This window comes from Bombus vosnesenskii, unplaced genomic scaffold, assembly GCF_011952255.1.
Source record: "Bombus vosnesenskii isolate JDL3184/JDL3185 unplaced genomic scaffold, Bvos_JDL3184-5_v1.1 scf7180000014854, whole genome shotgun sequence".
NCBI lineage: Eukaryota > Metazoa > Arthropoda > Insecta > Hymenoptera > Apidae > Bombus > Bombus vosnesenskii.
In genome coordinates, this window is record NW_022883686.1 from 643,958 (window position 1) to 665,354 (window position 21,397).

At 39.6% G+C, this 21,397-nt stretch overlaps 2 protein-coding genes across 2 annotated transcripts in view; one reads left to right on the top strand and one right to left on the bottom strand.

The window, feature by feature from the left end:
- The window catches only part of LOC117240707 (putative fatty acyl-CoA reductase CG5065), a 271,254-nt gene that overhangs the window by 134,839 nt on the left and 115,018 nt on the right, over positions 1 to 21,397 (bottom strand). The gene's annotated exons all lie outside the window — the stretch shown is intronic.
- On the top strand, positions 1,848 to 11,875 carry LOC117240705 (fatty acyl-CoA reductase 1-like). Its single transcript, XM_033506739.1, has 8 exons — positions 1,848 to 1,945; positions 9,336 to 9,608; positions 9,700 to 10,016; positions 10,116 to 10,363; positions 10,601 to 10,784; positions 11,063 to 11,248; positions 11,342 to 11,596; positions 11,669 to 11,875. The coding sequence occupies exons 2-8, from the start codon at positions 9,363 to 9,365 to the stop codon at positions 11,745 to 11,747; spliced, it is 1,515 nt and encodes a 504-aa protein (XP_033362630.1). The 5' UTR covers positions 1,848 to 1,945; positions 9,336 to 9,362; the 3' UTR covers positions 11,748 to 11,875.

Sequence of the window (21,397 nt, forward strand, 5' to 3'; positions counted from 1 at the left end):
CAACTATCAAAGAATACGTGTTTAATATTTCGCGCTGTTCTTTAACTCTTAAGTTTTATTAAAATCAGAGTCTGCTTATTCGGGATCTTTTCTTGTTAGTGAAGTTTCGTTTTGATACCATTATGTTTTGCAATTATCGTGGCATTAAATCATCAAATTGATAAGTACTTTACTTAAAATATTTTTCCATGTTTTTAAGGATATCTTCTTTAAATGATTTTATGATGATATATGGTGAATCGATATTTTTCGTTTCAGGTAGTCATATGTTTTCAATAACGCACATATTGCGGAACTGTTCTCAAGTGTTTCTAAACATGATGCAGAATTAGGGCTCGTGTATTAGCATTGTACTTTCTAGCATTGTGTATCGTGTATTATTGTGTTTTGGATACTTGTCTTGTATCAGGATGAAATTGTCTTTCAAATTCATATTTTTACACATTGATGCCTATAATTTTTATAAATATTTACACAAGTATTAACCATTTTTTGTGTACGTGGAGAAATCCTCATGGACACTCCGCTGTTCTAGTAATTGTGTAACAGCAGAGTAGTGTCGTACTCCTACCGACTAAAACTCTACGATGACCATCCTACGCATATGACAGGAGTGCTCCAGGAACCTCTTATGAATTAACTTCTGTTGTGCCTCCTTCACGCGTCCTTTTGTTCTAGCAAGTCCTACTAATTCCTGACTATTGAATTCGGTGTTAGCGGGGGGGGGGGGGCGCATTGCTCCTAGCGCTATCGCTCCTTCTAGTCGTGGTCCGCTGGGACGGCGATGGAGCGGCTCTAGGCCGTCTGACTGCCATCCTCCTCCATCGTTTTATTCTACAAGGGTGAGAGTTTTTCTTTCTCTCCCTTTCTACTCGCTCCTTCGCGAGCATAACTCGCTCGCAGAAGAGGCGGACAGCCTCGTGTTCCTGTGACCCTCTCAACATCGCTTCTACAATCGCTGAGGGGGTCAATCTTTCTTCTATGGCGTGCGGCAGAGTGTAGCAGGACAGCACCCACGCCGGACAGAGCTCCAGCGTGTGCTGCGTTGTGTCCCTGCCCTTTCCGCAGTGTTGACAAATGTCCGTCGTCTCCCGTCCGATTTTTCTCAGGTACTCGCCGAACACGCCGTATCCAGTGAGCAGCTAGGTCATCCTGAATATGAGCGGGAGGCCGCGGCGGCTTCTACATGTCTCCCAATTTGGGAGGACCGCCTCCGCGTCTCGATGTTCGCCTCCCTCGTTGATCAGCTGGGATCGCCACAGGTCCCACGTGTCCTCCTCGGCGGTTCCTAGGTCGTTTGGGGCTGCCTGCTCGGTAAAGTGTGTATACACGTTTTAACCTAGGAAGTGCTAACTGCACGAATATGTATTATACATATGTTTTTATAATAAGCTAGGTAATTAGTAATATTTTCACAACAGGAAAATGTATCGAATTTTTTTTTGAATATTATTTTGGAGACTTGTAAGAATATGAATACATTTTCCATTTCCTAAGAATTTCTTACTAAACGAAGTTGTACCATAATTTTAATTTTTGTTACAGCATTAGATGAATACGTTTCACACGGATAGTGTGTTATGTAATCTCAGCAGAATAGGTAGTTCGTAATATGAAATGGAATTTACAATTCAAATATTTTCGCCTTCATCTTAACAAATAAAATGTTATATGCACTAAGAATGTCATTAAAATTCAAATGTTTAAATCTATTTTTTGCTTGGTTCTGGACATACAAATGTTAATCGTATCATTCATGTATGACGTTATACAGTTTCAGTAGTAGGGTGGTGTTATTATTATAAAAGCATGAGTATCTAGAGGAGCGACACATCGAATATCGTTACAGTACAGTGACCAGTGACAGACTTATCGGGATCTACTGTAGTGAAAACGCATTATTGTACGATCTTTGGTAAAGAATACGCAGTGGAAGTAACAACAGGTAACAGGTGATTCCGTGTTATTCTGTATTCATCAGGTCTTCTATTAATTGTAATCATCATTACCAATGTCATATATATCAAAAATATTATCAGGTAATTTACTGCAATAGCTTAAATAAAGTTTTTGAATTTTAAAATATTTATTTTGCATTTTACATTTTACACAGTAAAAATGGTTCATTATTGTGGTTATTCGGTAATTTACAACGACTCATTAGAGGTAATCGAAACATTCGGCTTCTTGTGATAGTCGCACGAACCTACGGCTATTTTTTGGCAAAAGTTGAGTTTAAGAAAGGTTTTTCATATTACTGTTAGGACTTTTTTTTTGTACGTGGAGAAATCCTCATGGACACTCCGCTGCTGCAGTAATCGCGTAACAGCAGAGTACTGTCGGATTCCTACCGACTAAAACTCCACGATGACCATCCTACGCGTGTGACAGGGGTGCTCCAGGAACCTCTCATGAATTAACTTCAGTTGCACCCCCTTCTCGCGTCCTCTTGTTCGAGCCAGTCCTAGCACCTCCCGACTATTGAATTCGGTGTTAGGGGGGGGGGGGGCATTGCTCCTAGCGCTATCGCTCTTTCTACTAGTGGTCCGCTGGGACGGCGATGGAGTGGCTCTAGGTCGCCTGACTGCCATCCTCCTCCATCGTTTTATTCTACAAGGGTGAGAGTTTTTTTTCTCTCCCTTCCTGCTCGCTCCTTCGCGAGCATAACTCGCTCGCAGAAGAGGCGGACAGCCTCGTATTCCTGTGACCCTTTCAACATCGCTTCTACAATCGCTGAGGAGGTCAATCTTTCTTCTATGGCGTGCCGCAGAGTGTAGCGGGACAGCACCCATGCCGGACAGGGCTCCAGCGTGTGCTGCGTTGTGTCCCTGCCCTTTCCGCAGTGTTGACAAATGTCCGTCGTCTCCCGTCCGATTTTTCTCAGGTACTCGCCGAACACGCCGTGCCCAGTGAGCAGCTAGGTCATCCTGAATGTGAGCGGGAGGCCGCGGCGGTTTCTCCATGTCTCCCAATTTGGGAGGACCGCCTCTACGTCTCGATGTTCGCCTCCTTCGTTGATCAGCTGGGATCGCCACAGGTCCCACGTGTCCTCCTCGGCGGTTCCTAGGTCGTTTGAAGCTGCCTGCTCGATCAGATCTTCTCCCGGATGGCATACTCTCCGGTGGGTGTATCTCCCTTTGAGTGCTAGCGCCCGGAGCTCCCACGGAGGGACACGGCTAGAGCGGTCGCCGACGCGCGGGACACCGTCCGGTATCCCCTAATGATTCTGATGGCGGTTTCCCTGTGCAGCCTCCTCAGGAGCAGGATACTGAGGCGACTCGCCATCAGGTCGTTCGCCCATACCGGGGCCCCGTACATCACTCGTGACCGAACGACGCCCTCGTAAAGTCGGCGCACCGCGTCTGCCGTCCCGCCCATGTTCGTTAACAGGCCGCACAAGGCATTAGCAGCCACCGACACATTCGGAATCAGGGAGTCGTAGTGTGGCTCGAACGTCCACTGGCTGTAGATAACGAGACCCAGATATTTCATCTGCATATTATTTTTAGGACTGTCTTCGATCTTTCGTATTTATGAAAGGTGAAAATACGCTCCGCGGTGAATACATTAAACATATGAGATACTTGTCATATTATATTATAAATGGTAAGAATCCATTGTTTGTAGTAAAATAAATTGAAGGCAACGCAAATGAACTGATATATACATATGGAATATTTTACTTGAACTTAACAATATATTTGCGCAATACTTAATCTCTCCACTACCACTACATAGTTTCTTTTATATGCAGTGTAACGTCGCATAACACTCTACCTGGCCCAGGCCACACACCGCGGGCAAGATGGCAACCAGATGTCTTCGGATACTCACTGCGTACCCTCAATAGCCTCAAGTACCTTCCATAAATCGCAGGAATTTCCTATTCGAGGTCCTTCGAACCAAACAAACGCCTATTTCCGAAGCATTTCTAAAGACCATTGTCTACCACGGCTTGACAAGGGAAAGTTAGTTTTTCTCATGTATGATGCAACTTTCCTCCCACTAACCACTTTCTCTCGAGGGCGGTTAAGACCCTTCGTTTAACCAATTAATAACGAAGCCTATTTCCCTCACTCTCTTAACTAAAATCGTCACCAACAAATCCGATGGTCCCGTGCGCTAGACACACCCATCCTTAGCTTTCCTCCGCCACAGCATCGTCTCCGAACATCACTGATATTACATCCTTCCAACGGTCAACATCCTTCGACCGGGTATGCACACCCGTAGATCAGTCACTCACTCATCTCGTACACACGCACTAGCGTAACTGCCTTCATTATAAGTTGTTGGAATAAACGGTGAAATATAACTATACTGTGTCATATTCATTCAACCACCTCTGTTATCTTAACCGAAACAGGGGAACGACTAATTCGCGGCGTCGATTAACCGAATCGTAGCGAGAATTTACGCCTCTCGCTGACGCGTTTTCCTCGCGAACGCGTCTCTCCGCGAACGGTCGTAACATACAGTGACGAGCAAAAGTGTAAACATATTCCGCTGATTTTACGTAAAAGGCGATAATACGACTAATTTTTCAAGTGATCGGTAAAGATTAGGTAACAGTAACTACAAGCTGCGTCTGATTAACGAAATGTAATAGTTCATTTTCATTAACATTAATAATGTACAGAACATTTTACAAACATGGACATCTCAAACCATGTTTACAGTTTTGCACTTTAATTATACTCGTTGAATTATGATTTCAACCTAGTATTTCGTCCACTTTCCTTTACTTTTTTTCAATGCTTTTAATATACGAACCATACTGTCAATTAAATTTTTAATTATTTGTGGTTCAATATTGTACCATTCTTGTTGTGTTCTTTCCCATAATTCATGAACACCTGAAGGTGCATTGTTATATTTTGCCAGCCTTCTTTTCAAAACGGACCACAAATTTTCGATCGGATTCATATCCGGACTTTGTCCTGGCCACTTCGTCACAAAAAAATTTTGATTTTCTAGCCAGGTTTTAACTACTTTAGCAGTATGCTTAGGATCCCCGTCTTGTTGAAATACTACTTCACGCTCGTTATATCCAATAGAATTAACTACAGAAGGTAAATTACTTTGTAGAATGGTCAAATAATGCTCTTCTCGCATTATACCTTCGATTCGAATTAAGGGACCAACATCTCTGTGAGTGAAGCAACACCAACACATAATAGAGCCACCTCCAAACTTCATAGCTTATTTTATACCACCTGGTTGATCATTATTCTCGGATGAAGTCCAATATCAGGACCTTCTCTCAGATTCGAATCTGTTAATTTTTGTTTCGTCACTCCATATAACTGCTTTCCAATCTTCGGCCTACCATTCTTTGTAGGTGTCAACAAATTGTTTTCGTAATTTAATATTTTTGTTTGAAAGAGCTGGTTTACTTTCTTTCTCCTTCGCTTGTAAACCAATTCTCTTTAAAGAGCGACGAATGGTCCAATCGCTAGCACTTATTTCGATTTCCTGAGCAGCAATTTTTGGTGTTTTGTAACTATTCGACCGAATACAGTGTGCAATTTCACGTGCTGCTCTATCCGAAATAAGTCGCGGTCTACCGTTTTCTAAAGAATTTGGTGCACTAACATACTTTTTTCTTATACTTGCAACTATCGTATGACTGGCACCACATTTCTCTGCAATTTGCCGCAACGACGAAGCTTTATCACACAAACAAATAATACTGTTCCTTTCACTAAGTGGTTTCATCTTGGATTAAGCATATCAAACTGAAAAGTAATGTAACAATGGTGTGGAACCGTTGACTGCGAAATAGTGGATAATCAGTGCTTATTGACGGTTTCGTTTCCCTGACATTTACATGCTATCATAAACGTTTCTGACGAAACGTGCAAAACTATAAACGCTGATTCAAAACGCAATTATTATAAAATATTCTGTACATTATTAATGTTAATGAAAATGAATTATCACATTTCGTTAATCAGAAGCAGCTTGTAGTCACTGTTGCCTGCTCTTTACCGATTACTTGAAAAATTAGTCGTAATATCGCCTTTTACATAAAATCAGCGGAGTGTGTTTACACTTTTGCTCGTCACTGTATATAAAAGAAACTATGAAATGGTAGTGAAGAGATTGTGTATTGCGCAATTATATTAAGTTATATTAAGTACAGGTAAAATATTCTATATTGCGATAAAATATATTTCCCTTATTTTATTTATCACTTTCTTAAAAATCCACTTGTTAATTATTTAGATGCGACAAAATATCTCTTCGAATTATAATATAAACATCCTTTCATTACATTCAAGTGATAAAAAGACTTTATGTTCAATTTTACACATGTCAAATTTCACATATTGTTATTAGTTATTACTCAATATATAACTCAATATATAAATATATAAGCAAAATGGCAAGAATACAGAACAAAAGAAAACAAAAAAACACCTAAACAAACTCGCAAAAGAAACAAAAAACAAAATAAAAGAGCACAACAGCAACGAGTTTACAAAGTTCATCGAGTCAATATCTGCACACGAGAACTGCAACTACTCCCTATGGAAAGCCACAAAAAAAGAAAGAAGACAACAAATATGGTACCAGCAATCAGAAGAGCAGACAACACATGGCCAAGAAGCAACGAAGAGCAAGCTGAAGAATTTTCCAACCACCTTTGCAACACATTTACACCACATAATATCAATAACAGCAACCATAATAGTCATACGGACGAGGATGCGCTAACCACTAGTACATCAACTGATAAACACTACACCATACCTAAAGCAACAGAACAAGAAATTAGAAACATAATCGAGAAAACAAAAAATAATAAAGCTCCAGGAATCGACCTAATCAATGGTAAAATCTTGAAAAACCTTTCTCCATAGGCGATACGACTAATCACAATAATATTTAATGCAATACTAAGAATTCAATACTTTCCTAAACTATGGAAACTGGCACAGATCATAATGTTACCTAAACCAGGCAAAGACCCACACCAAACAGCATCTTACAGACCAATATCACTACTTCCTGCGTTTTCCAAAATACTCGAAAAAATAATTTACGCCCGCTTAAAACCAATAATAGAGAAGGAAAAATTGATACCAGATCATCAATTTGGATTCAGAAACAAACACTCCACGATGGAGAAAATGCACAGACTCACTAATGAAATAATACTAGCATTAGAAAACAAACAATACTGTACAGCCCTCTTTATGGGCATAGAGAAAGCATTTGACAAAATAAACCACGAATGCCTACTACAAAGAATTAGGAAACAATTCCCCTGAGCAAATATACCAATTAATAAAATCCTACTTAAACAGCAGAACCTTCGTAATAAAAATCAAGGACAAATACTCCGAAGTCAAAGACATCAAGGCAGGGGTTCAGCAAGGAAGCGTCTTAGGACCAATACTATACACACTATACACGGCTAACGTACCAACAACTACCAATTACAAAATACTGACTTTCGCGGACGACACAGCGGTACTAGTCAGGCACACTAATCCTGTAACAGCAGTCACATTACTACAAGAATATATCACAAAAATAGAAAAGTGCCTACAGGTTAAACAAATTAAAGCAAACCCCATTAAATGCAACCATATTCTATTCACACTGCGAAAACAGATACCAACAAACATCTTTCTTAACGGCACGCACATAATACAAACAAGGCAAGTCAAATACCTAGGACTCCACAGAGATACACAACTCACATGGAAACAGTATATCAAATCAATAACAGACAAAATACAGACGGCAAGGAGACAAATGCATTGGCTGACAAGTAGAAAATCCAAACTAAGTATAGAAAATAAATTAAAAATATACGAAATGATCATAAAACCAATCTGGACGTACGGAATACCACTATAGGGAAAAGCACCAATGAGCCATATAAGCAAAATAGAGACAATGCAAGCTAAAATTCCTAGAACAATAGTAAAAGCCCCATGGTACGTTAGAAACGAGGACATTCGGAAAGACCTGGGAATACCAACGGTCAAGGAGGAGATTAGCGTGCAAGAAGGTACAGAGAATGAATAGCAACGCACCCGAACCGGCTGGCAGCGCAAACGATCAACACATGAAGCATAGAAAGAAGACTAAACAGGAAACACCCAACAGATCTCACAAAGGATATAACCTAACAAACACGAAGATGGTACCTCACTGGGGGTAGCCACGCACATGATAATCAAACAGTCAAAAAATTCTACCAAATGTCCAAATCGAACAAATTGGGAATGTAAACAACCAAACAAAAAAAAAATACAATCGGATTGAATGACGAAAATTGCTTAATTACGGCTATGATTAGAATCTAGATTATAGTGTTAGGAGATTTTCCTAAAGTTCCAAAGGAAATGACTCGGTGTCCTTTCATCTCCGACATATATATGTGTACAGTATTTAACGTATCAAATTTCTATAAAACAGCAATTTCTGAAACAGAAGGCTTGGTATTGTAAAGATCACGGAGAAAACAAATTACAAAACTAGAAGATGTAGAACGTAATGCAATATAATATGCACAATCATGATAATATAAAATATAGCACATTCTTGAAGTTAAACTAAGATGAAAATGGAGAATAAGATAATTGCGCTTTGTTTTCACACGAATGATAGATGGACAACAGCTTACCTCGTGCAAATCGTAAAGAAGAAGACTATGACGTTCGGAGATGCAAACTATCCTGCGCGACGTTTTATAAGAAAAATCATCAATTATAGATTAAACCCGTTTACTCATAGAAATCTATAACGGCACATAAATAAATAATGAATGCGGAGCACATATAAAATATGTTTATACAGATTTCAAATACGCACGCGTTCACGAATGGTGACAGAAAAGTCACATGCGCAACAAGCATTCTTCAGGTGCTACTAAATATGATCGAATACTGCTTTGCATAAACCACACACATTTTCTACACAAATCACTGACCACTGCATATTACAATATTCACATACATACACCTAAAATAAAAAATGAAAAAGGCAAAGGAAACTACATAAATATTGTTTCAACTATTACTCAAAGGATTAAAAAAGGTATTGTTTCATGGAGTAATAGATAATAATGCAAATTAATACCTCTTTTTTTGGTGAAAATCTACCAAAATTATTCAATTATTATCGTTATTTAATTGTTTCATTCTGCAAAACGAAACCATAATTATTGAATTATGTTTCTCTTTGCAAAGGTTATCCGTAGACTTCTTTAAAAAGTAATCCATAAAAAGGTATCAACTATAACCAATTTTCTATATCATTTAAAACATTTAAAACACTTACTAATTGTTGGGAATGTTAACCTATGGCAAATATAGGGACTTCAAGTGTGAAGATCCTGAAACATGGATACAGTCAATAAAGAAACAAATGAAAATGGAATCAATAAAGGACTGAATAAGACGAGTTCTCTCGAGGAATTCTACGCCGGTTGTGGAATCCTTGTGACTGGAGCAACCGGTTTCGTTGGGAAAGGTCTCCTGGAAAAACTTATCCGCATATGTCCACGCATCGCTGTCATTTTTATATTAATTCGTCCTAAAACTAACGAAACGATAGAACAACGATTTAAGAAGATCATAGATGATCCCGTTCGTAAATATATTCTTGTTCCTTTCAATGTTTAAGGCAGTCAGGAGCCAAATTGATTAACTTTCTTTCCTGGTAATTTTTCGTCTTCAGATTTACGATGACATCAAAGGAAAACACCCCTCAACTCTCAGCAGAGTTTATCCCATAAAAGGTGACGCGAGTCTGCCGGACTTAGGTCTTTCGCGAGAAGATAGAAATCTGTTGTTAGAGAAAGTAAACATAGTGTTTCACGCCGCGGCCACTGTGAGATTCAACGAACCGTTACAAGTGGCTATTAATGTGAATACGAAAGGTACTGCTCGTGTTATCGAACTTTGGAACGAACTGAGGCATCCAATTAGCTTCGTCCACGTCAGTACAGCTTATAGTAATGTGAATCTACGTGAGATTGGGGAAAAAGTTTATACGTAAGAATAAGTTATACGCAAACGTTGTTCCATGGTTTAAGAATATTATATTTGTAATTATAACGTGAAGAATATGTGCACTCATTACTGGCTTTGCAGCACGAGCTTAAGTCCTTCAGAGGTAATCGATATCTGTGACAAATTAGACAAAACGTCCATTAACCTAATAGAAAATGGGATTTTAAAAACATATCCAAACACGTACACATTCAGTAAGAATTTAGCAGAGCAGATTGTAGTAAACAAGAGTAAACACCTGCCAGTTGCGATAGTACGGCCAAGCGTAATTGGTGCCTCTTTGAAAGAACCATGCCCTGGTTGGATACAGAATATTTCTGCAGTTACAGGTATTTACATAAATCTTTTTCAGTGATAATTGTTCAGTACTCCTTACATTTCACATAAGTAGAATTAATTGGTTAGTTTGTTAGAGGCTAAATGAGAGGCTTACCTCTAGATCATCATTATTATAGTTCAAATTTGTTGTTGCTCACAATACCGAGAATTCTTACCAATCTATTTAACGGTACATTTCTGCTAATACAAAATCACAAATAATTTCTAAACCAATTGAATGTTACCAGGTACCTTTCTGCTAGTCGGCAGAGGATGTGTAACGGCGGTACGGGGTAGGAGAGATACAAGATTGGATGTGGTGCCTGTCGATTTCGTAGTCGACACGATAATATGTATTGCATGGCATGTCACGCTGCATCGTGATCACGAAGTTAAAGTATACAACTGCACGAGTAACGCATACCCTTTTAAGTAATATTTATTGCGAATTTTTTACGAACTAATGTAATTCGATTGTTAGAGTATTCCAAAAGTTTCAGTTTATTTAAATAACGTGGACAATGAAAGCGCAAACAAATGAAGAGCACAAAAGTCCACTTTTGCTCCCAATAGTTCAATTTAGAAAAATAGTAATATAAATAATATTTATTGAAATTGCATAATACTTCCTGAGATACTCGGATAATAATAAACTTTACTTTGCGCGTAATTCCATTAATTGTAATAATGTAAATGTTCCAATTTACAAGGTTTGGTCCGATGATAGACGCTATGGTAAAATATAGCATAGAAACCCCACTGAACGATACGCTATGGTACCCACGTTGTTCAGTCGTAGCTAATAGATATATTTACAACGTTCTGAGTGTAATTCCGCGTGTTTTTCTTGCGTTCGTCATAGATATATTTTTAAGACTCCGAGGTAGTAAACCAATGTGAGTATTCTATCGACCCTTGAATAACGAGAACAATCTTTCTGGAATAATCATTGTTTTCATCTATAATAATAATTTAAAATGTTATTTCAGAGTGATGAAACTTCTCAGAAATGGCAATAAGCTTGCCGCATCGTTTGCATTTTTCACCATACACGAATGGACCTTCCAAAGGGATAACTGTTCCGACTTGGCGAGGAAGGTGAAAATGTTGAACGACAGCGATATGGTGAAACTGGATTTACGGGATTTGGATTTGGAGAAGTATGTTGCAATGTACCAGGTGGGGATTAAGAAATTTATTTTGAAACAAGACTTTAAGTCAACAGCCCGACAACGGTTATCAAGGTGGATATAAAAGTATCTTCGTGTAAAAAAAATAGGAATTAATATAAATACATATATTTTCGTTGATTTCAGGTTGTACTGGATACGTCAGATCACCAAAATGTCCGGTATAACTATCTTACTATGGATAATATACTGTGTCCTGTACTGACTATTTGAACGTAATTTCTCCTGATTAAACTAAAGGAATATAAATACAATTTTCTGGAGAAGGGATTCATCATCCTTTTCATTTTGTCTCTTCACTCGTCTCCTTGTTAAATAAATCCATTTGTGACATTGCTTGTTTTTTCTATAACATTTTAATAAGAATGCAGTTATTTATACCCATATGATTTCTGAGCTGTAAGCAATTCATCTGCTCGCTGACTATGAACATTCTTCCATTACAATGACATTATTATAATGACAGAAACTTCTTTCATCCTCCACCAAATAAAAGTTACGAGATAGTTATTTGTTGACAATAATGTACAATAATAATTTATCATTGAAAAGTCTACTGAGCAATAAACAATGTTGATAGAAAATAAATATATTTTAAAATAAGATAGTTCTAAACTAAAACTTTTTTAAGAATGCTTCATTTGCTCTAAAGGGTCACTTTGGTTCTCAAGTTGTTTGCTCATGAACCTCGTAGTTGCTTGACCAGTCGGCGTTAAAATATATGATATATTCAACGAAATAGAAACTAGATGTGACATTCATGCTGGATAAAATATTATTTCACATAATAAGTAGTAGGTAGTTTTTTAAGTTAAATTTAAATATCATATTGGTTTTCATTTCATGTGTATGTATGTGAATATCGCAATGTACAGTGATCAATGGTTTGTACGGAAATTGTATGTGGTTCATACAAGAATTGCCACGTTTATTAAGGTGGGGGTAAGGTTAATTCGTACAAAAAAAGGCATGCCTTTGTGAATTTTTTCTGACGATACAGTTAAAATTACTTTTTTAAAACCAATAATTCATTAAAGTATGACATTCGAAGAATATTGTATAAAATTTTCACGACGAAATATTAAAAAATACGGCAATGGCAGCAATTATTCGGACGTGTCTCAGAAAAAAGTATAATTTCGGTGCCCGTCAGAACTTGGTGCTGGATCATCAGACATCAAAAAGTTAAAGTTCATTTGTTAGGTAACTGTTTTCCCCAGGCAACGCTGTGAAGATTTTTTCGAAATTTCAATTTTTCACTTTTTTGGAACACTTTGAAGGGAAAAACGCGATTGTGTGCGAAAATTTTCGGCTAATTTGTCATTTTAAAATAAAAATAATTAACAAATTTGAAAAAACTCTGCAGCGTTACCTCGCAAATTATGTGGAGAAGTAGCTTTCAAAATTTCAAAGCATTGGTATAGTAGTTTTGAAGTAATTGGGGGCACCGACTTTGAAAACGTGAGTTGTGGGGAAAACGCTTTAAAGTTTTGAACACTAAAAAATCTGGTATAAAACGTTCATAAGCGAATTTTATCGGTTTACCTCTTCACTAGCGTAGCAATTGTTGAAAAGACTAATAAAAAATCAATTATCCTATAATATTTTTCATGATCCTTCGTAATTTGATCTTCAACAGTCACTTTAATTTTTTCAGCTGACGCGCTATTTGTTGAAGTGCCTTCGTATTTACGTTTATGCGGAGGTACAATTTTTCTAGGTTGATATAATCTCGAACCAGTTGATTGTCTATCAGATGTAGTAACTTTTTTAGGCACTTTAGTAATAATTTAACACAAAACTTAATGAAAATGGAATATTTACTTCTACACTAAATCTTTTACTCTACACTGACAAAATATACACTACAGGTATAAAGAGACTTGTACTTAAGTCGTTAAGTACTGTAAATAGATCTGGGGGTAAGATTAGGTATTATATAGAGAAAAAAATGTCTGCGAAGTAACAATAGCACGCTCGGGTGGAGTAGGTAATATCATCCGACATGTATAAAAATACTCGTAACTTCGTCAATTTTGCTCCAATCGACTTGAAATTTTGACACAATATTCTTAAGATGTTATGCATTCAATTAAAGAAATAAAAACAATGCAAAAAAAATTTTAAAACCTTACCCTCCCCCCTTAACAGCTCATAAATTCGTAATGCATATGCGGTTTTTATGTGAATATGGCTATTTTTATTACGATTTATCTGGGAACAGTCCGGCCACCACAATACGTTTGCGAATTTCCTACGCTGCGTAAACTTGTGAACAAATTGTTTACATGTGTTGAGGTTGACTGATAGAAGAACAAGTGGATAAATTTGTAGTAGAAAAATTGAAATAAATAAAGGCATAAGTATAAGTACAAGTATAGTGTATAAGTTTATGCTGATCCATGTCCTCACTCTCATAGTGTTACAATACAATATAGATGATACTGGTGGTTGTAGTACACATCGTCGTTTTTGAACCTAAAATAAATTAAGTAATTGTAGTACTCAAAGTATAGAAGCTGATGAATATATTTTAATACTGAATAATTTGATAAATTAAGAAAGAATAATACTCACATGTGTTATTTATTACCATATGCGTATTGGGCATCATGATAAATAATTGGAAAGTACGTTTGAAGGACCGGGTTTATTGACAGTATTTCCTTCAGGAGTCATTTATCGTGCAATACCCAGAAATTAAATAATTATAAATTAATTAATAAATGGTTAATTGCCAGAATGTTGGTAGCATAGCTTTTAAGTATATAAGAGATATAAGATATATACATCGTGTAATGTATACATAACGATAAGTATTACTTAAAATGGTCGTTGAATAAGGTTATTTGGGTCAGAATAATATAAAGTCAAATTATGAACGAAAAAGAAAGTAAATAGAATTTAGATATGACTAATAAAAGCGAGAGATTATACGAGCCCCTAATAACAATGACTCAACAGATTAAGACTGTTTATTTTGTTTTATTTTGTTTGTTTTGGTTTTGCTGAATACCGTTAATAGTGTTACGTTTTGTCTGGCTCGTTTTGGTTGCGTTGCCGTTAATTTTTGAATTTAGATTAAATTGTAGTATTGTTTGTTATTTAATGCGATTTGAAATTAAACTCCACGTTTCGGCCAACCTGCTATGCGCAGGAGTACTGGCACGGGAGATGATTAAAGTTGGTGAAAATAAATGTTCGCTTAATCCTGCTATATTATTAGACAAATAGTCTTCACAAAAGAAAATGTTTATTCGTATTCTAATTGGATATTGACAGAATAGTCGTTGAAATTTCGATTGCTCGGAGTTACAATCGTTCGCAATACGTTTCGCTCTTATTAATTACAAGATTTCAATTTCGATAGATTTTCGATAGTTTACAAATTGAGAAATACAAACACGTCGATTAACAAGACTAACAAGAATTGGAAACTAATAAAGCAAAGAACTAAAAGCTAAAGAACTAAAGGACTAAAGAACCTAAAAGCTGAGAGCAAAACTAAGAGCTAAACGAATTAAGAGCTGAAAACTAAGGAACTGAAGAACTAAAAAACAAAGGAATTGAGAAATTAAGAGCTGGAGGAATTAAGAATTAATCGCTATGAACAAGAAATTACTTGCCAGGAAATGGGAACTGATCGCCAAGAACCAAGGAGTTAATCACCAAGAACTGAGAAAACTAATCACCCAAAACTTAGAAATTAACTACTCTAAAACTAAGGAATTATTACCGCTTCTTCTATGCCGCTACGCTTATTTATATTTAGGTCTACCGTGAAGGGGTTGTCATGTGACGGGTTATTCCGTGGGGGTTGTGAGGTTCGAATTTGGTTTATATACAAATTGTTAGAATTTATTTAAATTTCAAATTGGAACGCTCACTCGCGCTATTGGTAGTTTTAGCCTACGTTACGGCGCGTGCGCAGCGCGGGACGTGACAATAGTATATAGTTAAGTTAATGTTAATTGGTACCATAACAACATTTAATATTTACTTCAAGATGAAAATGACAGTTAAATAGGAAAGATGTAAATAATTATGTTAGTTTAATGCAATTATATATGTCGGAGATAAGAGGACACCGGTGCCTTCCCTCTGAAACCTCGGGAAAATCCATAAAAACATTGTAATTAAAATCTACATTTGTAACTAAACGATTTGCCGTCATTCTAACCAATTGTATTTGTTTGAGACTTGTGACAATGAGCTTGGGCTCAAGGCGACAATTAGTCGCCGAACGTGGCCGCGGTCAACGGGACGAACTCTCCATCTAACAAAGGCATTGAGTAATCCTATGCTCTCCTTAAAAGAAAGATTTGTAGCGGCACGTGGCAGTAAACATTCCAACGGTTTCTGTCCCGTAGCTCGCCACACGCAGATCCTATTCTCCGGGCAGGATGTTTACCAGATGTCGACGCGTCTCCACAGTACGTGATCGGCTAGCCCGAGGACCGTCATAAACACTAATATCTAGTTATCTAAAATCCTTCAACAGATACACAGTCTTTGTCCCAGTTACGGGAAGACAAGAGAGACCTATTTTTCCACGAACGACGTCTCCTACTAGCAACCCTCCCTCAAGGGCGGCTAGCATCCTTTTCTAACTACCGATATGGAGATTGGCCAATTAGCAGCAACGTCAATTTACCTTACTTTCCGAACGTAAGATGTCCCCGACGAATCCGATGATCTCGTGTCCTTAGACACACCCCGTCATAGTTTTCCTCTGGAGTATCACCGGGACGGAAAGTCATTCTCTCTTGCGGTCTCACCGACAAAAAAAGAGATTAACGCCAGCGACTATTAACACAGAATCCGACTTAGATCTTTGCGAGTGCGTACGGCTACCGTCCCGTTGTCCGCGGGTTCGTTATTGAACCTAGGATCATTGTCATCAGTTTCTCGAGTATCTAATTACCACGGTTACTTGTCCGGTTCTATGGTAATCGTATTTGCACTAGCCAATGTCTTCTCTATTGCATAACGACGACGTGTAATCCAAACGAAGATTCGCTTTACGCCCCTAACCCTAATTCTAATGTAAACCCGACATATATATGATGAAGTGATAAGCGAGTTGGTAAAATTATGGAATGTACACACATATTATGGCCCATCGACGCCAATAAAAGTGAGGTTAAAGGAGTTATTTGGTGATACGCAATATACGAACCCGGAAGAGTATACAGATTATACGTGGTTCTTCCTCCGGCGGTTGCGGCTCCTGCCCCTTCTCTTCGGTAAAGCTACCATCTTCCTCGTTCGCCGCTCCCGGGAACAGGGTGCCGACGACCTCTTCCAGGAACCGAGGGTCCATGCTCTCCGTTACGGGAGGCGCCCATGGACAAAGTTTGTTCAACACCTTTCTGTTGTTCTGTTCTTCGCCTCCTTGATGGCTCGTTGCAGTGGCCTCCGCGCTTCGCGGTAGGCCTTATACAGACGAGCCACCGTGATCAGCGGGATCTGGTATACCGGCGCCCAGCGCGGATGCAGGCCTCGCAGAGACGAGCGATCTCCTCAGACCACCAGTACACATCTTTATCTCCGTCATCAGTCATCCGTTATCTCCGTCATCGGATTGGAAGTGTGCCTGTCGTGACACTAACGTGGACAAAGCTAATTGGATGCTTTAGATCGTTCCAAAGTTCGATGTCTCAAGAAGTATCTTTCATATTCACATTAACAGCTACGTGCAACGGCTCCTTAAATGTCACAGTGGCAGCGATGTCAAAGACTTTGTTTTCTTTTTCTAACAGCAGAAAGGAAGATCTCTTCCTTCGGGCACGCAGCGATGTTCTTCACACAGGGGAGGCGCCCTCTTCGATTGGTTAAGTGTTGACTCCGCCGCCCCCTGCGGCACGGCGACCCTAACGGGGTTGTTCCTATGAACTCCGTCATGCGCTCGGCCAGGAGCGCGGCTTTCTCTCTACCAGCGATTTCCAAGGATCAGGGCACCCGTCACCACCCTCCTAGGTCAAACTTAGACGATGCCGAGCTTGGAGAGATTAATCTCCCTCCGAACCGTCGGTATCTCCTCTGCGTACTTCATTTCCGAACCATCTGGGACGTCCCTATTTCACTCTCTGTCATCTTCTCTTTTGCCCGCTTAACCCTCTTTTGAACGGTCTTCCATTCTCCATTCATTCGGGGAAGAGCAGCCATCTCGGCAAATGTTCTGGTCGAGGTGGTTGTAGTTGTTATCGTTGCTGCTGTTTCCTTCTTTCTCCCGGAACCCTCGCTGTCATCTAATCGCCCTTTTTGCTAGATCCCATCCTAGAGGAGTTCGTTTCCACCCTAGAAGGCGAACCCACCCTCGCAAGCGGCGATCCGGTCCGGTGTTCCGTTTCTTGGTGGATGAAGAAAAACGCTCACCATCGGTCCGACTCCTTCTTCTTCCGACAGCGGAGATCCGACAGTGGTTCCGCACTGTTTGGTAATGCTGCGGTAGTGAGGGTGGGATCCTATGATAGCCGTTTAGGCCCCGGATATCATATTGTTGATCCTCCTCTTGGTTCCGACGAAGTTGTTTCCTTCGCTTCATTGGGACCATCGAAATCTCCACCCTTTCTCCTTTTTCCTCCTGGTCTGCGGCTCTATCGTCCTTTGAGGACGACCAGCTTCATATTAACGAGGTAACGCACCCTTTCCCTCGGCGTGCGTCCTCGCGTATCAATTCCGCACCAAGGTCGGCAGTTATTCGACCGACCGTCGTATTCGACCACCGTATGGCGACAAAGGCAGCGCTTCTCCTCCCTTTTTTCGGAGCCGTTGCCGTTCCTTTACTTTCGGACTCGAACTCGAGCTGCTCCTTCTCCCCAGTATCTGTTCCGGTCTTGGGCTCTTCATTTTTGCCACTGTTCCCATCCCGTATCCTGGCGATTCTCCGGTACGATCGCATGCCGCAAAAGAAGCTCGTCCCAGAAGAAGGAATTAGTCGGTGTAGGGTGACGGGGAGCAATAATCCTAAGGAACTGTCATAAAACGAGGCTTTTCGATTTAGCGTTAAGGACGTTAATTGGCATTAAACACCTTCGAGTCAAGAGGTTACTTATGGTTATTGCTTCATCAGATAAATAGTGGGGGGGATAAATAGTGGCTTTTTCCATTTTTCGAGGGATTCCACCCGCAAGCGACCAGCGGTGGGGCGATTATCACCCAGCAAGAGTTTTCCTTTGCGACAGCATCGTCACCGAACTTCACTGGTTCAACGACTTTAGATTAGTCAACTTCTTGGCACTGGTCCATATCTACTTCAAATCAGGCATCTATCTAACTTACACATAAATGCATAGAGCGTAAGCATTTTGTCTACAAGTTGTTGGAAATACATAATATATTTGTACTGTTAAACAAGTGTTATACTAATTCAACCACCTCTATTATCCGAAACGAAATCGGGGATCGATCAGTTCGTGGCATCGATTGTATAATCATAACGGGCATTTATGGCTCCCATTGACGCGCTATCGCGAGACCGCGTCTCTCCGCGAATGGTCGATAAATAACGTATGACGATTTGCAAAAGGATAGAAGCCGTTAAAATATGCGTTTTCTCACTCGTTTGTTATTCGAAACTGGTAATGATAAAAGAAGCGCGCTAACGAATTCGTACTAACGTATTTCGAAATTTTGTAAAACTGTTCGTCTAGAAATTGTGTAAGTTAGTACTTGATTACACGATAAGCTGACTGTGAATAATAGTATCTCGACAGAAGAAATCTGAATATATTTTATAACGAACAACGAGCGAGGGCTAATATATAACTGTTAGGTAGATGATACATTTGCACTGTATATGTGAATGTGTTTGTAAGCGTCAGAGGGTATCCAGGTCTCAGTTGAGACAAAAGACGATTGGAAGCTGTTAGAAGAATCTAGAGGAATCGGTTGACAACAAGTGTGCGTGTAAGAAGGTTATCGAGGTCTTCAGAGTGTAATATATATCGGAGATTTTTTTTTTATTTATTTGTTGAAATTACAATCAATTCTCGCGTTGAGAATTTTCAGTAATTTTTCTGGCGTGGCGCAGTGACATGGCTGTTTATTTACAATAAGTTAATACTTATTATAGATAGGTATAATTTTTAAATATTATAAGTAAGTGCATATGCTTAATTTGGATAATTAAATGAATCTAACGTTTAGGTCTAGCGGGTAGTGCCTCTTCAGCCTGCGAATCTGGTCCGTCGTATCGAGTAGTCCAGTGATTAGGGGGTTTCGGTGTTTGTTGATTCTTTTGCTGTATCTGTCGCTATATTTTGCTATTTCCTCTTTGACGGTGGGTATCTTGAGGTCGCGGTGTATTGTTTCATTGGTTACATACCAAGGTGCGTCAATTAGGGATCTTAGCGTTTTCGATTGAAAGCGTTGGAGTATTTCAATGTTGGAGTTACTTGCTGTTCCCCATAGTTGGATTCCGTAGGTCCAGACAGGTTTTATTACGGTCTTGTAGAGGGTAATTTTATTCTGTATATTTAGTTTGGAGCGTCGGCCCGTGAGCCAATAGAGTTTTTTTAGTTTGTCCTTTAGTTGCTTCCTTTTATCTGAGATGTGTGTCTTCCACGTTAGTCTCCTGTCCAGGGTCATGCCCAGGTATCGGACTGTGTCCCTGCTAGGAATTGTTGCATTGTTGATGGTGACCTGGGGGCAGGTTTGTTTTCGGAGCGTGAAGGTTACATGTGAGGATTTCTTTTCGTTGACTTTGAAGCCCCATTTGTGAAACCACTTTTCCATGGAGTCGAGACTTCGCTGGAGAGTGGATGAGGCTATTACCGGGTCTGCGTGGGAAGCTAATAGCGCTGTGTCGTCTGCAAATGTCGCTATTGTTATATCGTTTGATATAGGTAGGTCGGCAGTGTAGATGGAGTACAGTAGGGGTCCGAGGACACTACCTTGGGGTATGCCGGCTTCTATTGGGAATGTTGCGGAAGTGGCGTCTAGGTATTTAACCATGAATTGTCTATTGGTTAGGTAAGATTTTAGGATGGAGTAGTAGGGGTGGGGTAGGATCTTTTTAAGTTTGTATAGTAGCCCTTCATGCCATACTTTATCGAATGCCTGTTGGATGTCTAGGAAGACCGCTGAGCAATATTTTTTCTTTTCGAGTGTTTGGCTGATCGTATGAGTTAGGCGGTGGATTTGCTCTACTGTAGAATGATGTTTTCGGAAGCCGAATTGGTGATCTGGGAGTGTTTTCAAGTTCTCTAGGATTGGAAGGAGTCGGTTCGTGAGCATCTTCTCGAATAGTTTGGATAGGGTAGGTAAAAGACTGATTGGGCGATAGGAGCAGGTTTCGTATATCGGTTTACCGGGTTTAGGGATGAGGGTAATCAATGAGATTTTCCAAGCCTTAGGATAGTGTTCCAGGCGAAGGATAGCATTAAAAATCGATGTGATGAGTGCTATCCCTCTTGTGGGAAGTTCCTTGATTGCTCTATTGCCTATTAGGTCGTGTCCTGCTGCTTTCTTGGGGTTTAGGCGACTGATTGTTTCTATAGTCTCAGCAGAGGAGAAGGGTTCGATAGGAGGGGACATTTGGCTTGGGGGGAATGGGGTTTGAATACTTTTGACAAGTGTTTTGCAAACAGGTCGGCTTTTTCTATAGGGCTTCGCGCCCATCCACCTTGCGGACGGCGGATAGGAGGGATTATTTGTGGGGGGCGTGTGAGTTTCCTGGAGGCCTTCCATAGTGAGTAGTTGGCGTCGGCTGTGGGGGATAAGCTGGCGAGGTATTTATGGAAACAGTCGTTTTTATAGTTTCTTAAGGTTCTGGATAGCTTTCTAGTTGCGTTGTTAAGTTTGCGTTTGTCCTCCGGTGTTCTATGGGTCTGCCATACTCTTCTTAGTCTT